This window comes from Emys orbicularis, chromosome 2 (assembly GCF_028017835.1).
Source record: "Emys orbicularis isolate rEmyOrb1 chromosome 2, rEmyOrb1.hap1, whole genome shotgun sequence".
In the NCBI taxonomy this organism is placed as follows: domain Eukaryota; kingdom Metazoa; phylum Chordata; order Testudines; family Emydidae; genus Emys; species Emys orbicularis.
Genome location: NC_088684.1, coordinates 199,314,985 through 199,337,373, shown reverse-complemented (window position 1 = coordinate 199,337,373; position 22,389 = coordinate 199,314,985). Strand labels below are relative to the sequence as shown.

The 22,389-nt window shown below is 43.2% G+C and overlaps 1 protein-coding gene across 1 annotated transcript in view; it reads right to left on the bottom strand.

Moving 5' to 3' along the window:
* LANCL2 (LanC like glutathione S-transferase 2) overlaps positions 1-22,389 on the bottom strand; it is a 59,353-nt gene that overhangs the window by 20,046 nt on the left and 16,918 nt on the right. The window contains exons 2-5 of the mRNA XM_065399364.1: positions 8,758-8,875; positions 5,126-5,333; positions 2,404-2,551; positions 189-335 (exon numbers count right to left, since the gene is read on the bottom strand). Coding sequence (XP_065255436.1) covers positions 189-335; positions 2,404-2,551; positions 5,126-5,333; positions 8,758-8,875 — 621 coding nt within the window. The remainder of the gene's footprint in view (positions 1-188; positions 336-2,403; positions 2,552-5,125; positions 5,334-8,757; positions 8,876-22,389) is intronic.

The following is a 22,389-nucleotide window of genomic DNA, read 5'->3' as shown; positions in this document are numbered from 1 at the left end:
ACTGAAGATTAAGAGCCAAGAGCTAATTTGGAAGAGTGAGGGTCAAGAGGGACCTTTAACACGCACAATAAAGCCCTCAATAAGATTCAGACATTACTAAGTTTTAGGTACGATTATGTTAAGTGAATGAAACTCTTAACTACTGTTTCATACAAAAGAACCTTACCTTGGAACACTAGTTTACCTACCTGCATTAGCATGTAATAGATCCCAGCCACGCCATGGGCTGCTCCAATGTACTGCTTCCTGTGCCATTGGTACAACAGAGGGCAGCGTTCAGTCTTGCGTTCCTCCTTTGAGAAGTTTTTACCCGATTCAATAATGGCATCTACCACCTAATGTTGAAATAAAACAACAAACACTTGCCATGAATATCGCTTTCATTTATTCAGAGAGGACTACTTTACAAAGAATTGTAAGACACAACACTAGAGAGAATGTATCAAAGAATATGAGGCAATATACAAGTCTACCGCTGCACTACAAAATATCGTATTTCCTTATCCCATCAAGACTTTTAAGTGTCAGAAAAACTGCAATTTTTCTGTACAATAAAAAGCTCTAACCTTAATTTGCCCTCCCTCCCTTGTGTGTGTGTATTATAATACAGTCTTTAATTACACAATCACATACTATTTTTTCCAAAGGATCCCTGCCTCATTTGGTGCACAGGACAAACCTGCACTGAGATCAACAGGGTTGTGTAATGAAGGAGGCTGTTGTGTGTAGGTCACCTGCCTCATTTGTTGCAGAAGATGGAAGGTGTGTAGTGAATGAGGCAGGGGATGTAGGAACAGAAAGGATGGGCTCAAGGTTAAGACAGTTGAATGCAGTCCTGAAGAATTGTCTTCTAACCCTTAATTAAGACAACCTTAATTCTGGCATTTCCTAACTTTTGAGTGCCTGACTTTGAAACCTTAATGATGTTCTTTTAACATACCTTTTGTGTGTGTAATTTCCTAGGGCTTTTTCTGTTTTTTTAAATAAAACCGGGGGTGGGGGTGGGGAGGAAATTCCATCATGTGGCATCATATGGATACCCACATGGGTATTCATCAACAGGGTTGGATTCTTTAGAGCCAACACATAGACCTCTGCCACTTGAGCTAAGGGAGTAACTGATAGCAGCAGTAGGTGTGAGGGATAAGACTCTTTGCCAGTGGGTTTCAGACACATTTCCTGACAACAAAGGAATGGTGAGACTCAAGAATACTCAGTTCCATTCCAGACTTTGGAGGGGTATGTTCTGCAGTAGGCACAAACTTTCCTGGTAATTCCCCACCCCAGCATGTTCCCTTCTGCTCAGTCCCCTCCAGCCAGTCCCAGCCTGGCTCCTTATTCAGTCCCAGATTCCTCGCAAGTGAGTCCCAGTTCCCCCCTCCTGTTTCCTTATCTAATCAGTCTCTCTCCCTCACTGTGGCCTCTAGTTCCCCCTGCCCGCTCCCACTGGGCTCTTCACCCAACCTGTGTCTCACCATCTCCACCCAGGTCATCACCAGCTAGTCCTAGTTCTCCCCCCACACCCCAGCTCATGTCTCCCCTCCACCCTCCCCTTCTTTCCCACTGGTTCTCAGTCCCAGCTCCTCCCCCAATCTCAGTCTCTCCCACACATACTGACCCCCAAATTTTCACAGGGACTACAAAAGGCACATCCCTGAAACAAAGGCCACTCCTCCTGCCAAATTTCAAGTCCCTGCTCCAAAGCATGAAAGCACTAGAGCTTTTCAAAGAAAAGATCAGTTAAAAAACAACAACAACAAACAAACATTGACAGAACATGTTTCTCCCTAGCCTTGTACTCAGAAAAAGCTGACCTGAAAATTCAGGCTGAGGCAGATACCTGGCATGCAAAGTTTCAGCCCAATTGGTTAAAGTTTGGAAGAGTTATAAGCAACTGAAAACAGTCTTACAATGGGAAGTGTCAAGCAATCTTAATAAGCAGTGATTCCAGCCCCACCCCTATAATTAAGGTTTTGTTTAAAAGTATAAAATTTTAAAAGTTCAGTTGTATACTTAAGTACTGCTTTTGCTGTAGAAGAATTCACAAATTCTATATCCTCTTTCCTTTCATTGCATCTAGCTTTACTACTGTTTACATGGATTACTAAAGAAACAAGTTAGAGTGACAAGTGAAGTCCTTCATGGGTAAGAGCTAAACAGAGAGGACCTGTTTCTGACCTCATGTTGGTACAAGTTAGGAGTAACTTTACTGAAGTTATAAGAGGGTAAATAAAGGCAGAATCAGGTCCCAAGTGTTTCTCCTCACTAAACTACCCCATGAACTCTCTTTTGCAGGTTAGGTGGAAGTTTACTTCATATTTTCTTTCCTATATTTGAAGTGAAACAACAGATATGATTCCACCTCAAAGACACGGTAGTACCTGGCAATATGAAGTTTCCTACCTCTTTGATAACAGACTGAGGTACAGTGTCTGGACCAATTTCTGTATTCAAATAGAGCAAAGCATAGAGGTAACCTGCTCTGCCATAAAGAAGCTCATCTGGAAGTTCAGAGTCTGTGCTTATGATCGTTCTCTGGAGCTGCAAAAGCCTGGGTCAAAAAACAAAAAAAAAGAAAAAAAGTGTACCATCTCATTAGGACATACTAGAGTTCTCCTTCTGTATATGGTATGCTACCCAATCCAATCAAGAGGTAATGAGAGCTTGCTAAAAATGTCTCACACATTTTGTTTTTGGCTCAGGGAACATAATCAGAACAGACTTTCTTTAACCTCTCCTATGGCAGTTTTTGATTACTTAATAATAATACTTTGTGCAATCACAGCATTTTTCATCTGCAGATCCCAAACTGAAGGTGGAGAAGTATTATATCCCCATTTCAGATGGGGAAACTGAGGCTCAGAACCATTAAGTGACTTACCCAAGGTCACAACACAAGACAGTGGCAGACTCAGAAACAGAACCCAAAATCTCCAGACTCTCAGCTTTGTGCTCAATCCACTAGCCCTCAGCTGCCCCTAAAATCATCTGCAGTTTACTGAGCTGCTGCACTTCAAAAAGTTTCATATACTATGAAAACGTTGCATTTTGACAACCGTTTCAGCAATGGATCTCGACACTCTTGACAAAGAATAATTCACCTTACAACACCCATGGGAGCTAGGCAATTACTCAATGGCAAACTGAGACACAGAGTGCAACTTGCCAGAGGTCACATGGCAAATGAGTGGCAGAGGTCGGGTAGTCAATTAGGCATTAACGTGCCATCGCGGGTAAAATGAGGGTCCGGCTGTTGATTCTTGCCTGTATGCTCGGGGTACTGCTGATCGCCATATTTGGGGTCGGGAAGGAATTTTCCTCCAGGGTAGATTGGCAGAGGCCCTGGAGGTTTTTCGCCTTCCTCCGCAGCATAGGGCAGGGGTCGCAGGCTGGAAGATTCTGTTGTGGGTGGGTCAGCTTTTGTGGCCTGCATCATGCGGGAGGTCAGACTAGATGACCATATTGGTCCCTTCTGACCTTAAAGTCTATGAGTCTATGAGTGTAATACAACCCAGGAGATTTTACTGGCTCTGACTTGGGAATAAAATTTGCAGTTACCAGACAACTAGACCATCTTGGGCCTTTAACACTCTAAAATCCCAACTTCAATGTTACTGATGACGAAAATCATTTACAAAAGGATTGCTTAAAATTTCAAATAGCCACCAACTGATGGGCCAAACTGTGAAATTCTAATAAAAAAAGTCTGAATAAGAATCTCAGGATTTGGCCCATCATTTGTAGGTAAAAAAAATGTAGCATCAAATGCTTGACAAGGACTTGCTATTTTACAAAAGTGCTTTGTTTGACTTTAAGGATTTTTTAATGGGGCCAGATTGACAGCCCCAGGGAGTGAAACCCTCAATCCACCCACAAAGTAGGTACAGCATGGGAAGGCAGCAGCAGCACAACATGCCTCAATCCTGAAATGGGAGAGGGAGGATCAGTTTCCGTGCCAGCTCAATCCTGTCTTCTCTGTAGAATTGCCCAGAAGGTGCAAGTTAGTTGAAACTGTGCGTGCGTGTGTTTAATTTGAATATGACCATCTGTCCCTGGATTTAGACCAAAATCTCAATTCACATAGTTATCAGAGGTGGTTGTTGGCTATTAGCTCATGCTGGATCTGAACCAGTGATTTGAAAGACTCTTGCTTTGGTCTCACTACTAACAATCCATTTTAAAAAAATGGCTTTAATTATTAACACCGTTTGATGCATCAATGATATACCAGATTTAAGACTCATATTAAACTGTTCTCTTTTTAAAAATTGCAAATATGGAATTTGAGCATAAAAAGATCTTCATATCACACCACCGCGTGACCAGCTACAAGGAAAAAAAAGAAGAGGAAAGGAACACAAAAATCATAGATAGTTGCGCTATTCATACTATACCAATCACTTGGGTATCTGAGTGTATATATAGACACAACCTTAAAAAAAAGGGAACAGACACCTAACACTAATTACATTTTCATGTTTTCTCCTGAAGATAATTTTCAAGCAAAGGCTAATTAGAAAATCTACTGCTCTTAATCTTATTTCACAGAGACTTTATTTTCATGCTTTGTGAAAACAATGTTACTACAATTGCATCCAGAAGGGTATCTGACAATAAGATTTACTCTAACATAAGAGCTGTCTGTTTTAAAAACAAACAAATGGATATTCATATCAAAGCGGCAGCAGAGATTAATCTCGCTGGGATCCTGGATTAGAAAGAGACTGATTAAACTTCTAAATATAAAACTGTACTGGAAATACGAAAGTGGAGCCAGTCCTCAAGAGTTAATCTGCAAATTCTAGCACAGTAAGGTATACAGGCAGAATGCTAACAGGTGCAGTTGTGGTACCGAATGCAAACTGCACAGCACACCGGTTCTTATAATCCCCAGTGGGACTTCAAGGATTGGAAAACCTTCAAAAAGGCTCTGGATCAAAATTTCCCAGGACATAGGTATAAAAGACAGACATCTGTTTGATGGAAAGCAAGAGCACTTTTCCCAAGCCAGCGTTATTGAAATATGAAACCTCTGGCAATCACTTATTAAAATACTGGTCTTTGATCATATATAAAGGGATCCTGAGTAAATGTACAGCCTTTTCCACTATCACCAGACACTTACTTTGTGATGCACTCCTTAGACTCACTGTCAATCTTTAGTTTGTGGTACACTACTGCCCCTACTGCCAGGGGTCCAGCATCACCACAGAGAAAAGTAACCCTTCGTCCATTCAGATTACGAAGTATTCTCTTCACATAATCCAGGGATCGCTGCAAGTACTTCTGGTCTTTTGTGACGCGGTATAGTTGTAGGTATAAAAGGGCTATGCCTAGAACAACCAGCGACAAACAAAAACAGAACAAGAAGATATATCCTTTTCTTTCCACTTAAATGGCATTTTTCAATTACCTGTTTCTCCTTCCCTCTGAATCAGTGCCCCAGAATGTTAGAAGATACCTGTGCTGTTAACAAGATGTAAAATCAAGGCTCTGACCACTAGTATCTGTTACAGATCCCAGGGAGAGAGCAAAAGGCATGAGCCCGGTGTCCTGATTATGTTTCAATTTGGATAACTACAGTGGCCTAATTTTATTTATTTATTTTTTAAAAGCCTAGAACTCAATTAGAGTCACCCAATTTCCAGAGAGTGAATGATCAGCACTTTTGAAGAATTTAGGCTCAATATGCCTGTGTATATACAAATACAGTACAGGTTTCAGAGTAGCAGCCGTGTTAGTCTGTATCTGCAAAAAGAACAGGAGTAATTGTGGCACCTTAGAAACTAACTAATTTATTTGAGCATAAGCTTTCGTGGGCTACAGCCCACGTCTTCTGTTGCCCACGAAAGCTTATGCTCAAATAAATTTGTTAGTCTCTAAGGTGCCACAAGTACTCCGGTTCTTTTTGCAAATACAGTACACACATTATAGGATAAAATGAATCCTTCACTGCATGTGCAATTTGGTTTAAAGAGAGCCCTCTGATGCACTCTTTGGCTGTTATGAAATGTCAAGTGTTCAGCTGTCAACGCTGTATAAGACTTACATATATTCCACAGTGAGACAACTTAAAAGAACTATCATTAAGGTGCTTTAAATGTAACTACAGCTTTTTCATCCTGCTGTACAAAGAAGTCTTCTACTGTAATAGCAACATGAAAGGTGTCGGACTGCACTGCTGTTTGAACTTATAAATGTTTTTTTCTGTGAGCTAAAAATAGGATCACGGGTGAAATTCAGTGCAAGGCCCACTTAAACCCCATACAGAGGCTGCACTGGGAGAATAGTGGTGAAAGGTTGTGCAGGGGTGCCTGCACATCCCCTATCCACCATGGAAAGGTTCTCCATGACATCCCTGAATAAGCTGGCACAGAAGACCACCATGAGGGTGGGCTTCAGAGCCACAGTTACACTGATTCAGTGTCCCCAGTACCTCCACGCAGTTGGTGCAGAGGGCATGGCTACTATCCCAGGCCGTGGGCTAGAATAGTAGCATCAGGAGTGGGGGGGATGGGGGGGGGAGGGCAATGCACTGCATCCCTGCACTATGGCCCAGTGTTGTGGGGATTGATTGGATTTCTACAACCACTCTTCTCGTCACACATAGAGCCCAAATACTTGGGCTTTATGAAGAGGGAGTGGATTTTAAATCACAGGGCCCAGTTCTGCAAATCCTTACTTGTTTATTAGCCCTTACAATGGATTCACTGAGATTACCTGAATAATTAAGTACAACTCACAGAAACAAAGGTGTGCAGGATCTGGCCCTAATACATTGCCAATTCTTACATGAGTTTCATGTTGCTTGCATCTCTTTGTTATTCTGCACCAACAACACACCCTATACATCACAAGATTTTAAACAAGTTTTTATAAAGTATATTCCAAGGTGCATTACTGTTCACCATTTATGCTATTTGTTTACTCTTGGCACTTGTCTCAGCTTGGGGCAGAGAAACCAGAATGGTCATTTTCAGTGTTGGTGTCACTTTCTGGTTTTCATACACTGGCACAATGGTGAAAATGGTTAAGTTTGGGAAAAATCCTTTTCACTGTAGTATTTAAAAACAAAGTCATGGGAAACATTCCTTCTCAGATTAGATTTTGTAAAAGCTTTAAAAAAAAAAAAAAAAAAAAAAAAAAAAATCAAATCTGCATTTTGGGTTACCGCAGTTGACAGGCCCCTTCAGAATGGCAAAAAATACCTTCCATTACATCGCATTACCCAACTATCTTGTCGTTCCAGCTAATGAGGAGTTTGTTTCTTTTATTCTAGGACTCATTTTATTACACTTGAGTTGTTTAGTCATAACACCTCTCTCGTCAATCACTGAATGTCAGAACACTGCTCTGCTAGATTTCTTTTAAAACGTCCGTGTGAAAATTGCCTGCTTTCACTCAAGCAACACAAAATTACTCCCATTTTTAGACTTTAAAATAAACTCCTACAAGCTGCCGGTTGTCTACAACTTCTCTCCACATGCACCCACAACACCATCTGTACAGAACATTCAGCTTCCCTCCTAGGGCCATCAGGAAGAAAGAAAAGTGAAATGCTGCACCTCTGTGTCCAGAATTAAACCTGAATGTGGGCAAATTCTCGCTCAAAATTTACCACTGGAGAGGTTTTCCCAATCCAACCTTTCATGTACCAACATGACATGAAGGTAACAGTATGAATTCTCACAGGAAAAACTGCAAACATGCTGTACTAAAGGATTGATCTGGGCAGGGTACGAAGAGTGATCCCACTGTAGAAAGAGCATAGCACTTATAGGTATGTCTACACAGCATTTTGGCATGAGCCTCCCGACTGTTATCGATGGACTCGGGCTAGCAAGACTTGCGCAAGTGCGCTAAAACTAGCTGTGCAGACAACTCTGTGAAGTTGCAGCTCAGGCTGGAGCTGGGGCTCTGAAGCCTGGGGCGGGGTGTGAATTCAGAGCCTGAGCTCCAGCTCGAGCCGCAACTTCAAAGTTGTCTACACGGCAATTTTTAGAGCAATAGCGCGAGCCCTGCTCCCACTCACTCCAAAACACCATGCACACATACCCAAAGAGGCCAAGACGGAGAAGTCTTCTGGCAACTAGAAGAGCTATATCCAGGTTAATTAGAACAATCAACCCTGATGACTGCATTCTTTGCCATGAGGATCAGGCTGGCTAATTCACATTTGGTCCTTGCACTTGCATAGCACTTTTCATTTTCAAAGCAACTTCACAACATTCACTTATCAATCCCTGCGACACTCATGCAGTGATCTGTCCAGCTCCACACAGAAAAGTGTGGAAGTCAGAGCAAGAATTCCAGAGTCCTGGGTGCAAGAACATGCCGCTCTCACCCTCCTGGTTTTAGAGTCGTTTTGCCATCAACCGAGTCATGAAACACAATTCAACTTAGTGGACCAAGGTGAAAATATTCTGTGTCAGTAAAACATTTTTAAAACAAAAAAATGCTAACTCATCTTCAAACATACACTCTTTGCACAGTCAGACTCTTCAAGTACAGAAACCAATTTTCTCTCTTAGGGCCAGATCCAATGTCCATTAAATTCAATGGGCATCCTTCCACTAACATTGACAGACAAGGGACCCAGACCCTCCTAGAATATGGCTTGCACAGACTTACCATAAGATTATGATGCAATTGCCATTTCTGTCAGAACACAAAACCCTCACACCATAGTGGAAACCATCAGGGGCCCCAAGAAGTCAGTTAACTGAAAGTGTTCCATTCAGATCCCAGACTGCTCACCTGTCCAGCCAGTATATGCAGAGCAGTCATGTGGATCTGCTGTCTTTAGCCCCTCTTCCATTTGCTGCAGCAGGTCTCTGATTTTACTCTGGATCCGTCTTGTGAACTGAGAACTGATCTGAAACCAGGACAGAGAAATTTAAGGAGAGGGGAGTGAAAAAAAATTCAAACTGACTTTGAAAAACCAAGCCCGAATTTTTCTAATGCTTTAACCAGTTAGACTGTACACAGCACATAAGCAGTGGGTAGCTGGTCCTTAGTGTCCTCATGCGGTTTATAGGCCTTAGCCTAAGAGGAAAAACATGTTTATCTAGTCACGCTTGCATATGAATATTAAAATAAAGTTCTTTTAGCAGCCCTTCATGTAAACTTAAAGAATTATATGGATGCTGTGGTATTAATAGTATTTGTTTTTAATAATACCCCTATGAACTTATATACTGCCTTTCATCTAAGGCCAGGCCTATACACTTACATCAGTATAACTACATCGCTCCGGGGTGTGAAAAGGCCACACCCTTGAGCAACACAGTTATACCAACCTAACCCCTGGTGTAGACAGTGCTACGTCGACTGGAGGGCTTCTCCCATCAATATAGGGACTGCCTCTCGCAGAGGTGGATTAACTATGCCAAAAGGAGAAGCTCTGCCGTTGGCAAAGTAGCATCTTCACTGAAGAGGTGCGGCTGTGCCGCTACAGTGTTTTAAATGTAGACCCGCCCTGAGGATCTTAAAGCACTAAACAAACCTAACACTACTCCTGTGAGGTAGGTAAAAAGCATATTCAATTTAAAAGTGAGTAAATAAAAGCAAACAGAGGTTAAGAGAATTGCCCCGCAGCACCCAAGAAGCTAGTATTCTACTCCAGGTCTATGCCCATCACCAGCTAGTGTAGCAGAGTGAACTCAAACATGAACAGAACCCAGAAGCCCGGATTACCAGGTCCCTGCTCTAATCCAGTGTTTTTCAACCTTTTTTTGGGCAAAGGCACACTTGTTTCATGAAAAAAATCACGAGGCACACCACCATTAGAAAATGTTAAAAAATTTAACTCTGTGCCTATATTGACTATATATAAAGTAATTCTCTTGAATAGGAATCAAATAAACACAAAGAAAGTATTTTATAATTACTTTATTATGAAATAGTAAGTAAACAGAAATATGAAAAATTATAAAATACTTTATTCAGTGCGCAACCTGGGCCTGTTTGGCTGAACACAAATCTGATATTCTGAGCTATTTATAGTCCTTAACATCAGTGGTGGGATTCAAAAATTTTAGTAACCAGTTCTGACATTCAAGCATGGTTTAATATTTTTTTCCCACGGCACACCAGGCAACATCTCGCGGCACACTAGTGTGCCGCGGAACAGTGGTTGAAAAACACTGCTCTAATCATTAGGTAATACTGCCTTCATGGATTGAACTAGTGTGCCAGAAATGGCTGACTGGGAAAAATAAAGGTGCATAATGGAAGAGATGAGAGTGGAGGCGTCAATTAAATGATCTATTTTAATGAAATGCTCAAATAGCTCAGAAACTGTCTCCATTCCCATTCCTGTTAATAATAAAACAAAACAACAATTAAAAAAAAAAAAATCACCCTCCTCTCCTGATCTAAAATCCTGATTATTCCATAAAAGATAAATCTGTAGGAGATGCAATTCATGTCTCTCTTCACTCCTACCCTCACAAAATTTGATTGTCTCTCTCTCATATGTATGGGGGTGTTGTTAAAGGCAACTTCAATAAAATATGAAAAGGCTGAAACAAACTAATAAAAGCAAAGAAGTTATGTGAAAGCAGCCATGACAACTCAGCTTACACTAGCATGGCTAAGTGCAAGATCAATAGATAGGATTTTCAGTTTCTGGAGTTTATTTTTAGGCAGACTGCAAATCATTAAATGTAATACAACTGCTCGGGGGAGTACAGCTGCTCATGTGTTCGCAAAGCATGTAGAGTGGTAGTTTTCCTGTAAGGGGTATAGTCTTCTGTAGGAATCACTGTATAGTATGTTCATTACAATTGCGTTGTAACATTTCAGGCACTTAGTCCATGTATTGGTTTTATTTTTGATTAGGGAAGCTACATACAGATGTGATGCAGTATAACCTGGGATCCTGCATTGTCATCACGATTTACTCTGTCACTAATGGTATACGAGAAGATGAACTGTGGTAGTACTCCATAGTGTATGAATAATCAATTATCTATAATGTATTGCCCTATTGACTTCCATGGAGACTACTTCTGTAAGTAAAGTTATTCATAGTTTCCGCATTCAAAAGGGGAACACTAAGCATCCTATAAAAATGTACTTTTATAATACAATTCTTTTGGCGATTTTTTCCCCCCATCGAAACATTAACCCCCTCCCACAAATGTTACAAATAGTACATAGGTGTGGATCTTTACATTATTTAAAGTACAATTATCCATTTTGGAGGGGGGAAAAGAAATTGGTAATCCTTCCAATCTTTGATTATGGACAATTTATTTCACTGACAAGTTTTTATTATGTTCTTACCAGACAATCTGGTAGATCAGTACTTGACTACAATGGTTCAGACAGTATGTCACTCAAAAAAATTTGAGAAGGGGCTTTCATTTTAACTTCCCTAAAAAGAACAAAATATCTAGCATAGTATGGTAGATTAGTTTCTTCACTCCAGACTATCCTAGCAAATTAGGAGAGAGTTCTAAGAACATGAGAACTAGTACAGCTTTCACAGTTGCTAAAACCAGTAGACAGACACAAGTTAGTAGCCTCCAGTATCTAGAAGAGATACATAACTAATTCAGCTAGTTGTTAGCTCAGCTGGTTGGTTGTTAAAATGTTTAACCTTTTTAACAATTCTCGGTCTCCCTATTGCATAGTTTTTTTCATTGGCAACTGAAATAAAACAGAGGGTTGGAGGCTGTTAATATTAACATGTCCACCTGACGCCATTTGCAATTCTCCATTGCAACAGGCGATTAGTTCATTAAGTCAATAGGTTTTTGCTCGACTATAATACATGAAAAATGAGGACTGGGGGATGGCTTCAGTAAAATTAGTAAAAAAAAAAAAAAGGCCTGTGTGCAATCATGAAGTTAAGTACTCCAAATATACTACCCTGAGTATCGCTGTTCACACTGCATTTGTACATTCAGTTGATTTCAAGCATCCATTTTACAGATACAGAACAGGTGACCTATGTATGACAGTTTATAGTTTACACATTTTTTCTTTTCTAGAGGACCCCAGTAATGTATTAGACATTCAGATGTACACCTCCAGGATGAGGGTTCAAATCCACTAGCCCAAGCTGGTAGTCACCCAAAGCTATTCACAACTGACAGCTGTTCAACGATCTAGGTTTGGTGGTCACAGCCATTTCCAATTAGACAACGGTAGTGCAGCCCCAACACAAAGGGTGGGCAAGGATTAAAACCAACATTTTCACAATGATATATGGAGACTAAACTGTTCGCTCTCCCCTCGAGGTGGTCACTCCAAGGACCAAGGCATACTGGGGGAGGAGCGAGGAAAGGTGGTACTGATGCAATGCGCTATGCCTCTTCTGTGGAATAAACAGAGTGGAATGGAGGACTTCGGTCTCCAAGGCTATTAATCTACTGAATGTTAAATGGACATTAAATAAATAAAAATAAGAGAATTTAAATGGTCTTTAAATTACTGAGAACATTCCAGAGACAAGGTGGGTGAGGTAATATCTTTTATTGGTCCAACTTCTGTTGATGAAAAAGACAAGCTTTCAAGCTACACAGAGCTCCTTGTCTCTCTAATATCCTGGAACAAAATAACTTCAACAAAAATGAGAATATTCCAGTCATATTACCAAATCATGCTGTCTTGCATGGCAGGTCCCTCCAACGGAGGTCAAGTTGTTTAGAGGAGGGACTAGGAAGTCCGGACACCTGGGTTCTGTTCTGGACCCTCTCACCTGGGTAAATAATTCAACCTCTTTATGCTTGAGTTTTCCCTGCTCTAAAATGAGGATAATACCTACCATACACCTTGATAAAACGCTTTGAGAAGCGAAGATGAAAGGCACTATGGGCTTTACTCTGATTTCACTTAAACTGGGTTTACACCAGTGTAACACTTGACCCCGTGGAGCTACTCCAGATTTACACCAGCCTAAGTGAGAACAGAATGAGTATCAGTTGCTAGTACTATTCAAAGCCCTGCCCAAATACTTATTACATTTTCCTTTTTTTGGGGGGTGGGGCGGGAGAGGAGTGGGAAGGATTGCTCTGAAGGTTTAACAACTGAGCAGGTACATGATTTGTTTGATAATATTTTACCTTAAGTTTTAGGAACACATTTGTTTAAGAATTCCATTCCTTCAATCCCAAAATCATTTATTTTGATGCATGTCACTGAATTTAAAACTGGGCTGCTTTTCTGCAGAAAATTTTAAATTTGTTTAGAAACAATCTTGCTTAAAAATCTATTCTTTGTTTTACTCACCTGTCTTTAAAGACCCACCCAACGTGAAGAAACACTCAGAAGCTCCACTCCTGCAAGCTGATCCATGCGGTCTAGCCCTGTGGCCGCATTAAGCCCATTCACTTTTGCACTGATCTGGTTAATGAAAGATACTGGGATGGGCAAGTGTGGGGAAAGATGGATTTTATATACATTTAATTTATAAAATGTGAAAAAACAGATTCTCATGGCAGCGTTACAGCTGAGAATAACGTATACTATTTGTATATAGCATGAGCAACATATTCATTTTTATGACGATTATTCCAGCTCGTGTTCATCCTTTCATGCTGGCTTCCTACCATGCCTATTTCTGGCAATGGAATGCACAAGCGGGGGAGGGGAATCTGACTTCCAATAGCAAGGTATTAACTTTATTCCCGGTTTCCAATGGAGTGTGCTGCACAAGGGGATGACAAATTCTCAGAGCAGAAATGGCTCTCTTCAGAAATACAGTTTCTGTATTACTCCTCCTCTGCTGCTGGTGAAATAAACCCGTGCTATCTTCCTAACTGCTACTCTGTTCTCTCTCTCTCAATATATATAGAACAAACCATTCAAATCCACCATGACCAGTGATTTTTTCTTTCAATTATGTGGGAACTGAAAAAGCTCTTTTCAACCTGAAACAATAGAAGGCCAGGAAACATAAATACATAATTTTGCAGATTAAATGCTGCATAATGGATTCATAAACCTCAACAGTTTTCCATTGCTGATGGTGACGCACATGTGTGAGTGTGTATGTGTGTATATATTATATAAAAATAATGTATAGTGTGCATGCACACAGGACCTAATCCAAACTCTCTGAAGTCAATGAGAGTCTCGGGTTCATAGACAGTACACAGCATACAATTTAACTGAATTTTGGCATATATGATAACCATAGCTTGTATGTCTTTTCATGCCTACATTTTCCACATCTACTTTTGTTAGCCTGAAGACTTCAAAGTAAATCTAAGGTCAAGTTCAGCACCAAATCTTATTTAAAAAGTTAAGGAACGGTCCTTTAAAAAAAAAAAAAAAAAAAAAAAAAAAAGTGAATGGGAGGTTACCAGTCACTACAATTATTTGTTCAGTTTCTTATATTTGTAGAGCTGGAGTCTAAAAATTTCACATGGCTTGAAAAAAAGAAAGTCTCCCTCTTGCTTAAAAAAAAAAAAGAAAAGAAAAAAAAAATAGATAGCTTGATGTTATTTCATGGAATTCAAACTAAACAGCAGGAAACTCTTTGAAGGACAGGTAGGACTGGCTCCCTCCTGTACTTTATGTACAATATTACTGGCAACTCATTAGTTTACTCCTCTGTACAGGACCAAATCCTGCATATTAAATTTCAGGTTTTTTTTAATGTTATAAAAAAAACCCAAACCATTGTAAATAATCTGGTATAACAATGCAAGAGTAAGAGATCTAATCCAGCACTATGTCACTTCTATGACCAGCTATGGTATCTGAGGTTGCAGTAATATAGATCAATACTTGCTGAATTACCCTCATATTGCAATCGTAGCTGATTTTGCATTTGTGATTTTTATGTCAAGCCAGCCGCCTGACTGGATCACGCAATAGTCAACTTCTCCTTTCCCTGAAACATCTTAGGTCATAAATACAACCACTGGAAAGTCTTATGGTTTGAAGGAATACTGTCAATTTAAAATCCAGTAAATTTAAGAGAGCAAGTAAGTTAGACAGACAGTGTGGCACCTGAAGCTATCTTAGGTGCTCATTTGGCCCCATCACGATAGCATTTGAACACCTCAATCTTTAGTATATTTATCTTAACAATGCCCCTATGTGGAAGTGAAGTACTATTTATATTTTACAGATGTCAAATGGAGACAGAGAGGGACTGGGGCAAGATTATTAAAAGGTATTTAGCTGCACAGGTGCTTTTGAAAAATCCATTAGGCACCTATCTGCATTTTTAGGCACTTAATTCCCACTGAGAAATCAAGTGCCTAGGTGCTTCTGAAAACCCCACTAGGTGTCTATCTGTATCTTTAGGCACCTAAATATCTTTGTTAACCTGGCCCTGAATGGACTTCCCCAAGGTTACACAGGCAGTCCGTGACAGAGCAGGGAAGAGTTGCCAGCTAGTTCTCTAACCACTGGACCATCCTACCTTTGGATCATCAGCCCCTCAAGCTCTCTGCAAACTTTTGTGGTTTTACAATCACATTTCATCTCTTATGTTTTTCTCTCCCCTGATGATGTGTGACAAAAGTAAAACCTCACAAACCGAAGGAGAAACTTACTGACAATACAGGGGAAAACAATGAAACTGACTATACCCAAGGTCCTGTCAAGTGAACAAACAGAAAAATGTATTTCCTTCTCATCTCACTCAGTCATTTTACATAAAAAGTTTTCAGTCAGAAGTATGATTTTTAAGTTGATGACTTCTTTTAAACACACAAACGTTATATGTCTAGCGCCAGGCTATCCTGCAAAAGATCACTTTGGAAAACTGAACTTCCAATAAGCACCTGATCAGAGACAAACGGCAAACAAGGGTAGAAAAATGAGAGGGGGGATGGGAGGGGAGCAATGCTAGTAAGGAAGAAAAGAGAACATACACGCTCTGGGTGAAATTCTAGCCTCACTCATGTCAATGGGAGTTTTGCCACCGACTTCTATGGGGTCAGGATTTCACACTTTTATGCCCAGGGACCCATGGTTATCTGAACAAGTGAGATCCCAGGTCCTCTTCAGCCCCATACAGCCTTCTTGGACTCTCCTCTTCTCACCTCCATAGAGCTCCTGCAGGAGCAGAAGAAGGGTCCCAAACAGTTCTGGAAGACTTTAGGGGGGGGGGGCACTGCTCCCTGCAATACCAACACAGCAATCAGCAGAGAAGGGAATAGCTTTGCCCCAGTGGACCCTCGTCTCACCTGGACGTATTAGTTTCATTTTTGAAATGTCAGCCAAGTTCAGTCTCAATAGGCTATGCTGCAACAGTCATGTTATAAAGCACTCATTCACAGCAGTCCTATGCTCACGGCCTCCCCCAGCATCCCTGTTGCACTGTATTCATGCACAGTTAGATAACTGGTACGCTGTCCCTTTAAGATAGGCACCAGAAGTGACCCTGAGACACAGACTCTGTCTGTGTGCGCACTAAACCGTGTTGCTGATAGTAGAGCGTGTACTGGGAAAACCACCTCAACAAAAGGTCTGCTTAGTTTACCCTGTCGGTGCGGATCTCCATTCCTGTGAGCAGTCTAAATGAAGACAATACACAGGCTTGGCAGCATTCGATTTTTTTTTTTAAATATACATTTTGACGGAGAATATCGATTCTGATTTTTAAATATTTTCTCCAATTTTTAATCACTTTACATGTTCACAGTTGCAGGAAGCTTTGGGCATTTAGGGCAGTAATTATTTAATGACATGGAGATTCAAAAAATTAAAGCTTTATAACTGTTAAACACAAACAGTCAACAACACATGTTAAAAAATATATAAAGTAAATATCCTTAGAAAACTGCAGTTCTCAAACAGCATTTTTCCTATTTTGCCTAACTGTAAATTTTGATTATTAATGGTGCAATTTTTTTTAAAATCAGTTTGCATGTCTACAGTGAAATTGATGTTTACCAAAAAACAAAAACAAAAACGAAAAAAATCTAATCTTTCCATGTCTAACAATACACTTGAGGAGCAGAGTGAGGGCTTGTCTACACACAGTTTGAGCACCTTGAAATGTTTGTGTTTGGATAAACCCTTGGACTCTGCCTCTGGGCATGGAGAAGAGGAGCTGTGAGTGAGGCACTGTCTAGGCTAGGAAAGGGAGATATGTTTACCTAACATGTTTGCTAACATGTGCTAATTAGCATAACACCACTTAGCAATGTTGATCACAATCATAGTTGCCAAGAGGTTTTTAACTGGAGGAAAAGCCTCAGAAGCAGACCTACTTTGCCAAGGCAATCAATTTTGCCTGTTTTGGGTTAAAATTCTCTTAAGCCTTGGATGCAGGGGTAATGAAATGTTATCCTTATTGTATGATTAAAGGGCAGCAGAACTGTAGTTAATATGCCCTAATCCATGGCATATTATATGTGAATGTAACCTTCATTCGCTAAGCATGGGACAGTGAGCGAAATTCAAGTGATGGACAGAGGGTGGGGTGGGAGGGTAGGTGTTTCTATCTGGGTCATCCTGTTAAAAGGTCCTAACTGCCATTTGACCCTCCCTCTCCAGTGTTTTCAGACAGAGCTAATTAAAACTCAATTGAGAGTCCTTGTTTCTTTGCAGCAATCACTAAGAGCTGAAAACATTAAGGCCTTGGCTACACTTGCGAGTTACAGCGCTGTAACTCACTCCCCGTCCACACTGGCAAGGCATTTGCAGCGCTGTATCTCCGTGGTTGCAGCGCTGCATGCACTCCACCTCTCCGAGAGGAATAGTGAGTATTGCGCTGCCGCTGCAGCGCTGCGGCGCCAGTGTGGCCGCCCAATGCGCTGTGAATGGCCTCCAGAATTATTCGGCAGTATCCCACAATGCCTGTTCTAGCCACTCTGGTCATCAGTTCAAACTCTACTGCCCTGGCCTCAGGTAACCAACCATGTGACCCACCCTTTACATTCCCCGGGAATTTTAAAAATCCCCTTCCTGTTTGCTCAGCCCGGCGTGGTGTGGAGTGCTATCAGTGAGTCTTTCCAGGTGACCATGCCTCCACGCGCCAAGCGAGCCCCAGCATGGAGCAATGGCGAGTTGCTGGACCTCATCTGTGTTTGGGGGGAGGAAGCTGTACAGTCCCAGCTGCGCTCCAGCCGTAGGAATTACGATACCTTCGGGAAGGTATCAAAGGACATGATGGAAAGGGGCCGTGACTGGGACGCCCTGCAGCGCAGGATTAAAGTGAAGGAGCTGCGGAGTGCCTACCGCTAAGCCCGCGACGCAAACGGCTGCTCGGGTGCTCCCCCCGCGACCTGCCGATTCTACAAAGAGCTGTATGCGATACTTGGGGTTAACCCTACCTCCACTCCGAGCACCACCATGGACACTTCAGAGCCGGTGGGGGGGTGGGGGGGGTGGGGGGGGAGGAGGAAAATGGGAGTGATGGTGGTGGGCCGGATGGAGACACCCCAGAATCCCTAGAGCCATGCAGCCAGGAGCTCTTCTCGAGCCAGGAGGAAGGTAGCCAGTCGCAGCGGCCGGTACTTGGTGGAGGACAAACAGAAGAGCAGGTTCCCGGTAAGCGGGGGGGTTTTTCGGGAAGGAATTTTTTCGGTGCGGGCTCTTTGGGAGAGGAGGGTTAGGCATGCATGCCTAGATGCGGAATAGTGCATTGATGTGGTTTATCACATCGCGGTAATCAGCCTCGGTAATCTCCTCGAATGTCTCATCCAGAACGTGTGCAATGTGCTTGGCGCAGGTTTATCGGGAGAGCCACCGTGGTCCTTGTCCCAGCCAGGCTAACGTGTCCGCGCCACTGTGCCGCGAGGGGCGGGGGGACCATTGCTGCACACAGGCAAGCTGCATATGGGCCAGGGCGGAAGCCGCACTGCAGTAGAAGACCCTCCCTTGCTTCCCAGGTCACCCTCAGCAGCGAGATATCGTCCAGGACGAACTCCTGTGGAAAATGTTGGGTCAGTGTAGGTGCCCCCTGAAGCTGTTGGCTCTCCCCAAGGCACAGAAACCCAGAGGACAGTGCAGCCCTGAAACAATCAGTCCCCCTTACTCACCATTTTGAGGCTCCTGTGGGATATGTGCGCTCTGTTTCGGACGGGAAAATTATGCTATTGTGTAGACCCTGTGTGTTTTCTACTCCTTAAGTGCGGGGGGAATCATTACTCTGTCTGGTATAAACAATGCTGCCTCGGTTAAATGTTGCATTTTGCCTATACAGCTGCATCAACCTTGAGACCTCAGCCGTCCCTCTTATCGCCTGCTCAGAGACTACAAAGACTCAGGAAGAGACCGCGAAAAAGCAAAGAAGACATGCTGCAAGAAGTGATGCAGCAATCTATTAAAGAGAATGAGAAAGCACAGAACTGGAGGGAGAGAGAAAGCAGGATCCGCCAGGAAAATGCAGCGCACCGGCGGCAAAGCACCGCACACCGGCAGCAAAGCACTGATAGGCTCATAAGCATCCTGGAGCGCCAAGCAGACGCTATCCAGGAGCTGGTAGCCATGCAGAAAGAGGAGCAGTACCGCAAACGCAAATGCCAACCCCCCCTACAGCCCTTGTCCCAAAACTCTTTCCGTTGTGCCCCACTGTCACCTCCAACCCACTTTCCCCAACTTCCGTGTTCTTCACGCCACCAGCTGCCTCCAACACCAGTATCTTCACCACCCAGCCCTGAAAACCATGACCCTTACCCTCTGCACTCAACCCCCATCACCATGCAGTATAACTGTCCTGAAGTGTAGTACTCCCTGCACAGTACACCAGACAGGACATACGCGAATCTGTGATTGTACTGTTCCCCACTCCACCCCCTTGTTTCTTTTCAATAAATGGATTTTTTTGGCTTTGAAAACATTCTTTATTATTGCATAAAGTAAAAGACTCCTTAGTCCAGGAAATAAACAGGCACTGCAAGTCTGCTTAGCAAACACTGATTCCTAAAGATTGGAACTACTGCACTTCACTCCCGTGCAGGGCACCAGATATCACTGCTGGTTTTTAGCCTCAAATTGCTCCCTCAAGGCATCCCTAATCCTTGCAGCCCCGCGCTGGGCCCCTGTAATAGCCCTGCTCTCTGGCTGTGCAAATTCAGCCTCCAGGTATTGAACCTCAGAGGTCCATGCCTGAGTGAAGCTTTAACCCTTCCCTTCACAAATATTATGGAGGGCACAGCACGCGGATATAACCACGGAGATGCTGTTTTCAGCCAAGTCCAGCTTCCCATACAGAGATCGCCAGCGGTCCTTTAAACAGCCAAAGGCACACTCCAATCATTCGGCACCGGCTCAGCCTGTAGTTGAACCGTTCCTTGCTGCTGTCAAGGCTCCCTGTGTAGGGTTTCATGAGCCACCGCATTAACGGGATCTCCAAGGATCACAATGGGCATTTCAACTTCCCCTACCGTGATCTTCCGCTCTGGGAAAAAAGTCCCGGCCTGCATCTTCCTGAACAGCCAAGTGTTCCGAAAGATGTGTGCGTCATGCACCTTTCCAGGCCAGCCTGTGTTAATGTCAATGAAACGCCCACGGTGATCCACAAGCGCCTAGACAACCATAGAGAAATACCCCTTCCGATTAACGTACTCGGATCCTAGGTGGGGTGGTGCCAGAATAGGAATGTGCGTCCCATCTATCGCCCCTCCACAGTTAGGGAGCCCCATTTGTGCAAAGCCATCCACTATTTCCTGCACGTTACCCAGAGTCACGGTTCTTCTGAGTAGGATGTGATTAATGGCCTTGCAAACTTGCATCAACACGATTCCAACAGTCGACTTTCCCACTCCAAACTGGTTTGCGACCAACCGGTAGCTGTCTGGAGTTGCCAGCTTCCAGATTGCAATAGCCACCCACTTCTCCACTGGCAGGGCAGCTCTCAATCTCGTGTCCTTGCGCCGCAAGGTGGGGGCAAGCTCCTCACACAGTCCCATGAAAGTGGCTTTTCTCATCCGAAAGTTCTGCAGCCACTGCTCGTCATCCCAGACTTCCATGACGATGTGATCCCACCACTCGGTGCTTGTTTCCCAAGCCCAAAAGCGGCGTTCCACGGTGCTGAGCATATCCGTGAATGCCACAAGCAATTTCGTGTCGTACGCGTTACGCGGCTTGATAGCATCGTCGGACTCCTCACCCTCACTGTCACTGTCACTTTGGATCTTAAGGAATAGTTCGACAGCCAAACGTGACGTGCTGGCGAGACTCGTCAGCATACGCCTCAGCAGTATGGACTCCATTTCCCGCAGACAGATCGCGCTGCACAGAAACTGTTGAAAGATGGCGCCAAAGGTGGACGGAAACAAAGGGATTTCTGGGATGCGAAGCGATGCATCACGGGGGCATTGGGACAGGACCCAGAATCCCCCGCACCCACGCCCCCTTCCCACAACCCACGGCGCCAGAATGGGAAAAGGTGCTCTGTTGGATAGCTGCCCATAATGCACCGCTCCCAATAGCGCTGCAATTGCCGCAAATGTGGCCACAACAGTGCGCTGGGCAGCTGTCAGCGTGGACAGACTGCAGCGCTTTCCCTACTCAGCTGCACGAAGTCAGGTTTAACTCACAGCGCTGTACATCTGCAAGTGTAGCCATGGCCTAAGTGGTGGACCATCAGAGCGTGGAATTGCAGCTAAATGCAGTGCGATAAGAGATGCAACAGCAGCAAAGTCACTCCCCTACCTAGCAAATCCTAGAACTGTGATTACTTAGCTGAGCTAAGTGGTCATGGTGCTGTAGGATCAGACTAGGACACAGCAGAGCAGTGGTGATGGTGGCGGCATCATTTGTCCCTCACCCAGTGAGTGGAGGTGAAGCCACATGAACGAACCTCTGGACACCCAGGCTTGACTGACCTCAGACAAGAAATTGTGAGTGGGGTGTGAAGGAGGGAAAGGGGGAGTTAAACGGACCTTGGACTTTCATACTGCAAGTTAGGAAACTGCAGCAAAGAAACTGCTCAAGATATTGTGGGGTGTTTTACTTATTGTTTGCATACTTCTGAGTCACTGTTGCGATCTTTTTCCCAAATCAAGCTGAGTTCCCTCTCCCCTCGAAAGTCTTCTTTTGTTATGCACAAACTCAGTGCTTGGGAATGGGGGCATATTGCCTTACAGGAGGTGCCCCAATGCTGTATTCAGTTTTCCCAGGTTCCTGGGTGGGGCTGGAGCCATTCTGTTTTGTAATGCTAAAAATAACCCCCAGACACTGAACCTGGCCTTTGTTGCTGCCAACACCACCTGGCAGAAGGGTTATACTAGCTAGCACATTTGGTAAACACACCTCGTTTTTCTCCTCTAGACAGGGCCATACATGCCACATCGCTGCCTTGGAAGGCAGGGAGCTCCTTCTTCTGAGCACAAGTAGCCTCAGCACCTGCAGAATCCAGCTAGGTGATGCGTCTCTGATGAGTTACAGAGGTACCAGGACTCAGAATTTAGCAAAAGACTTTTTTTGTTTTTTATTAAACTTACTATTCATTTTTGCATCTTTGACTAC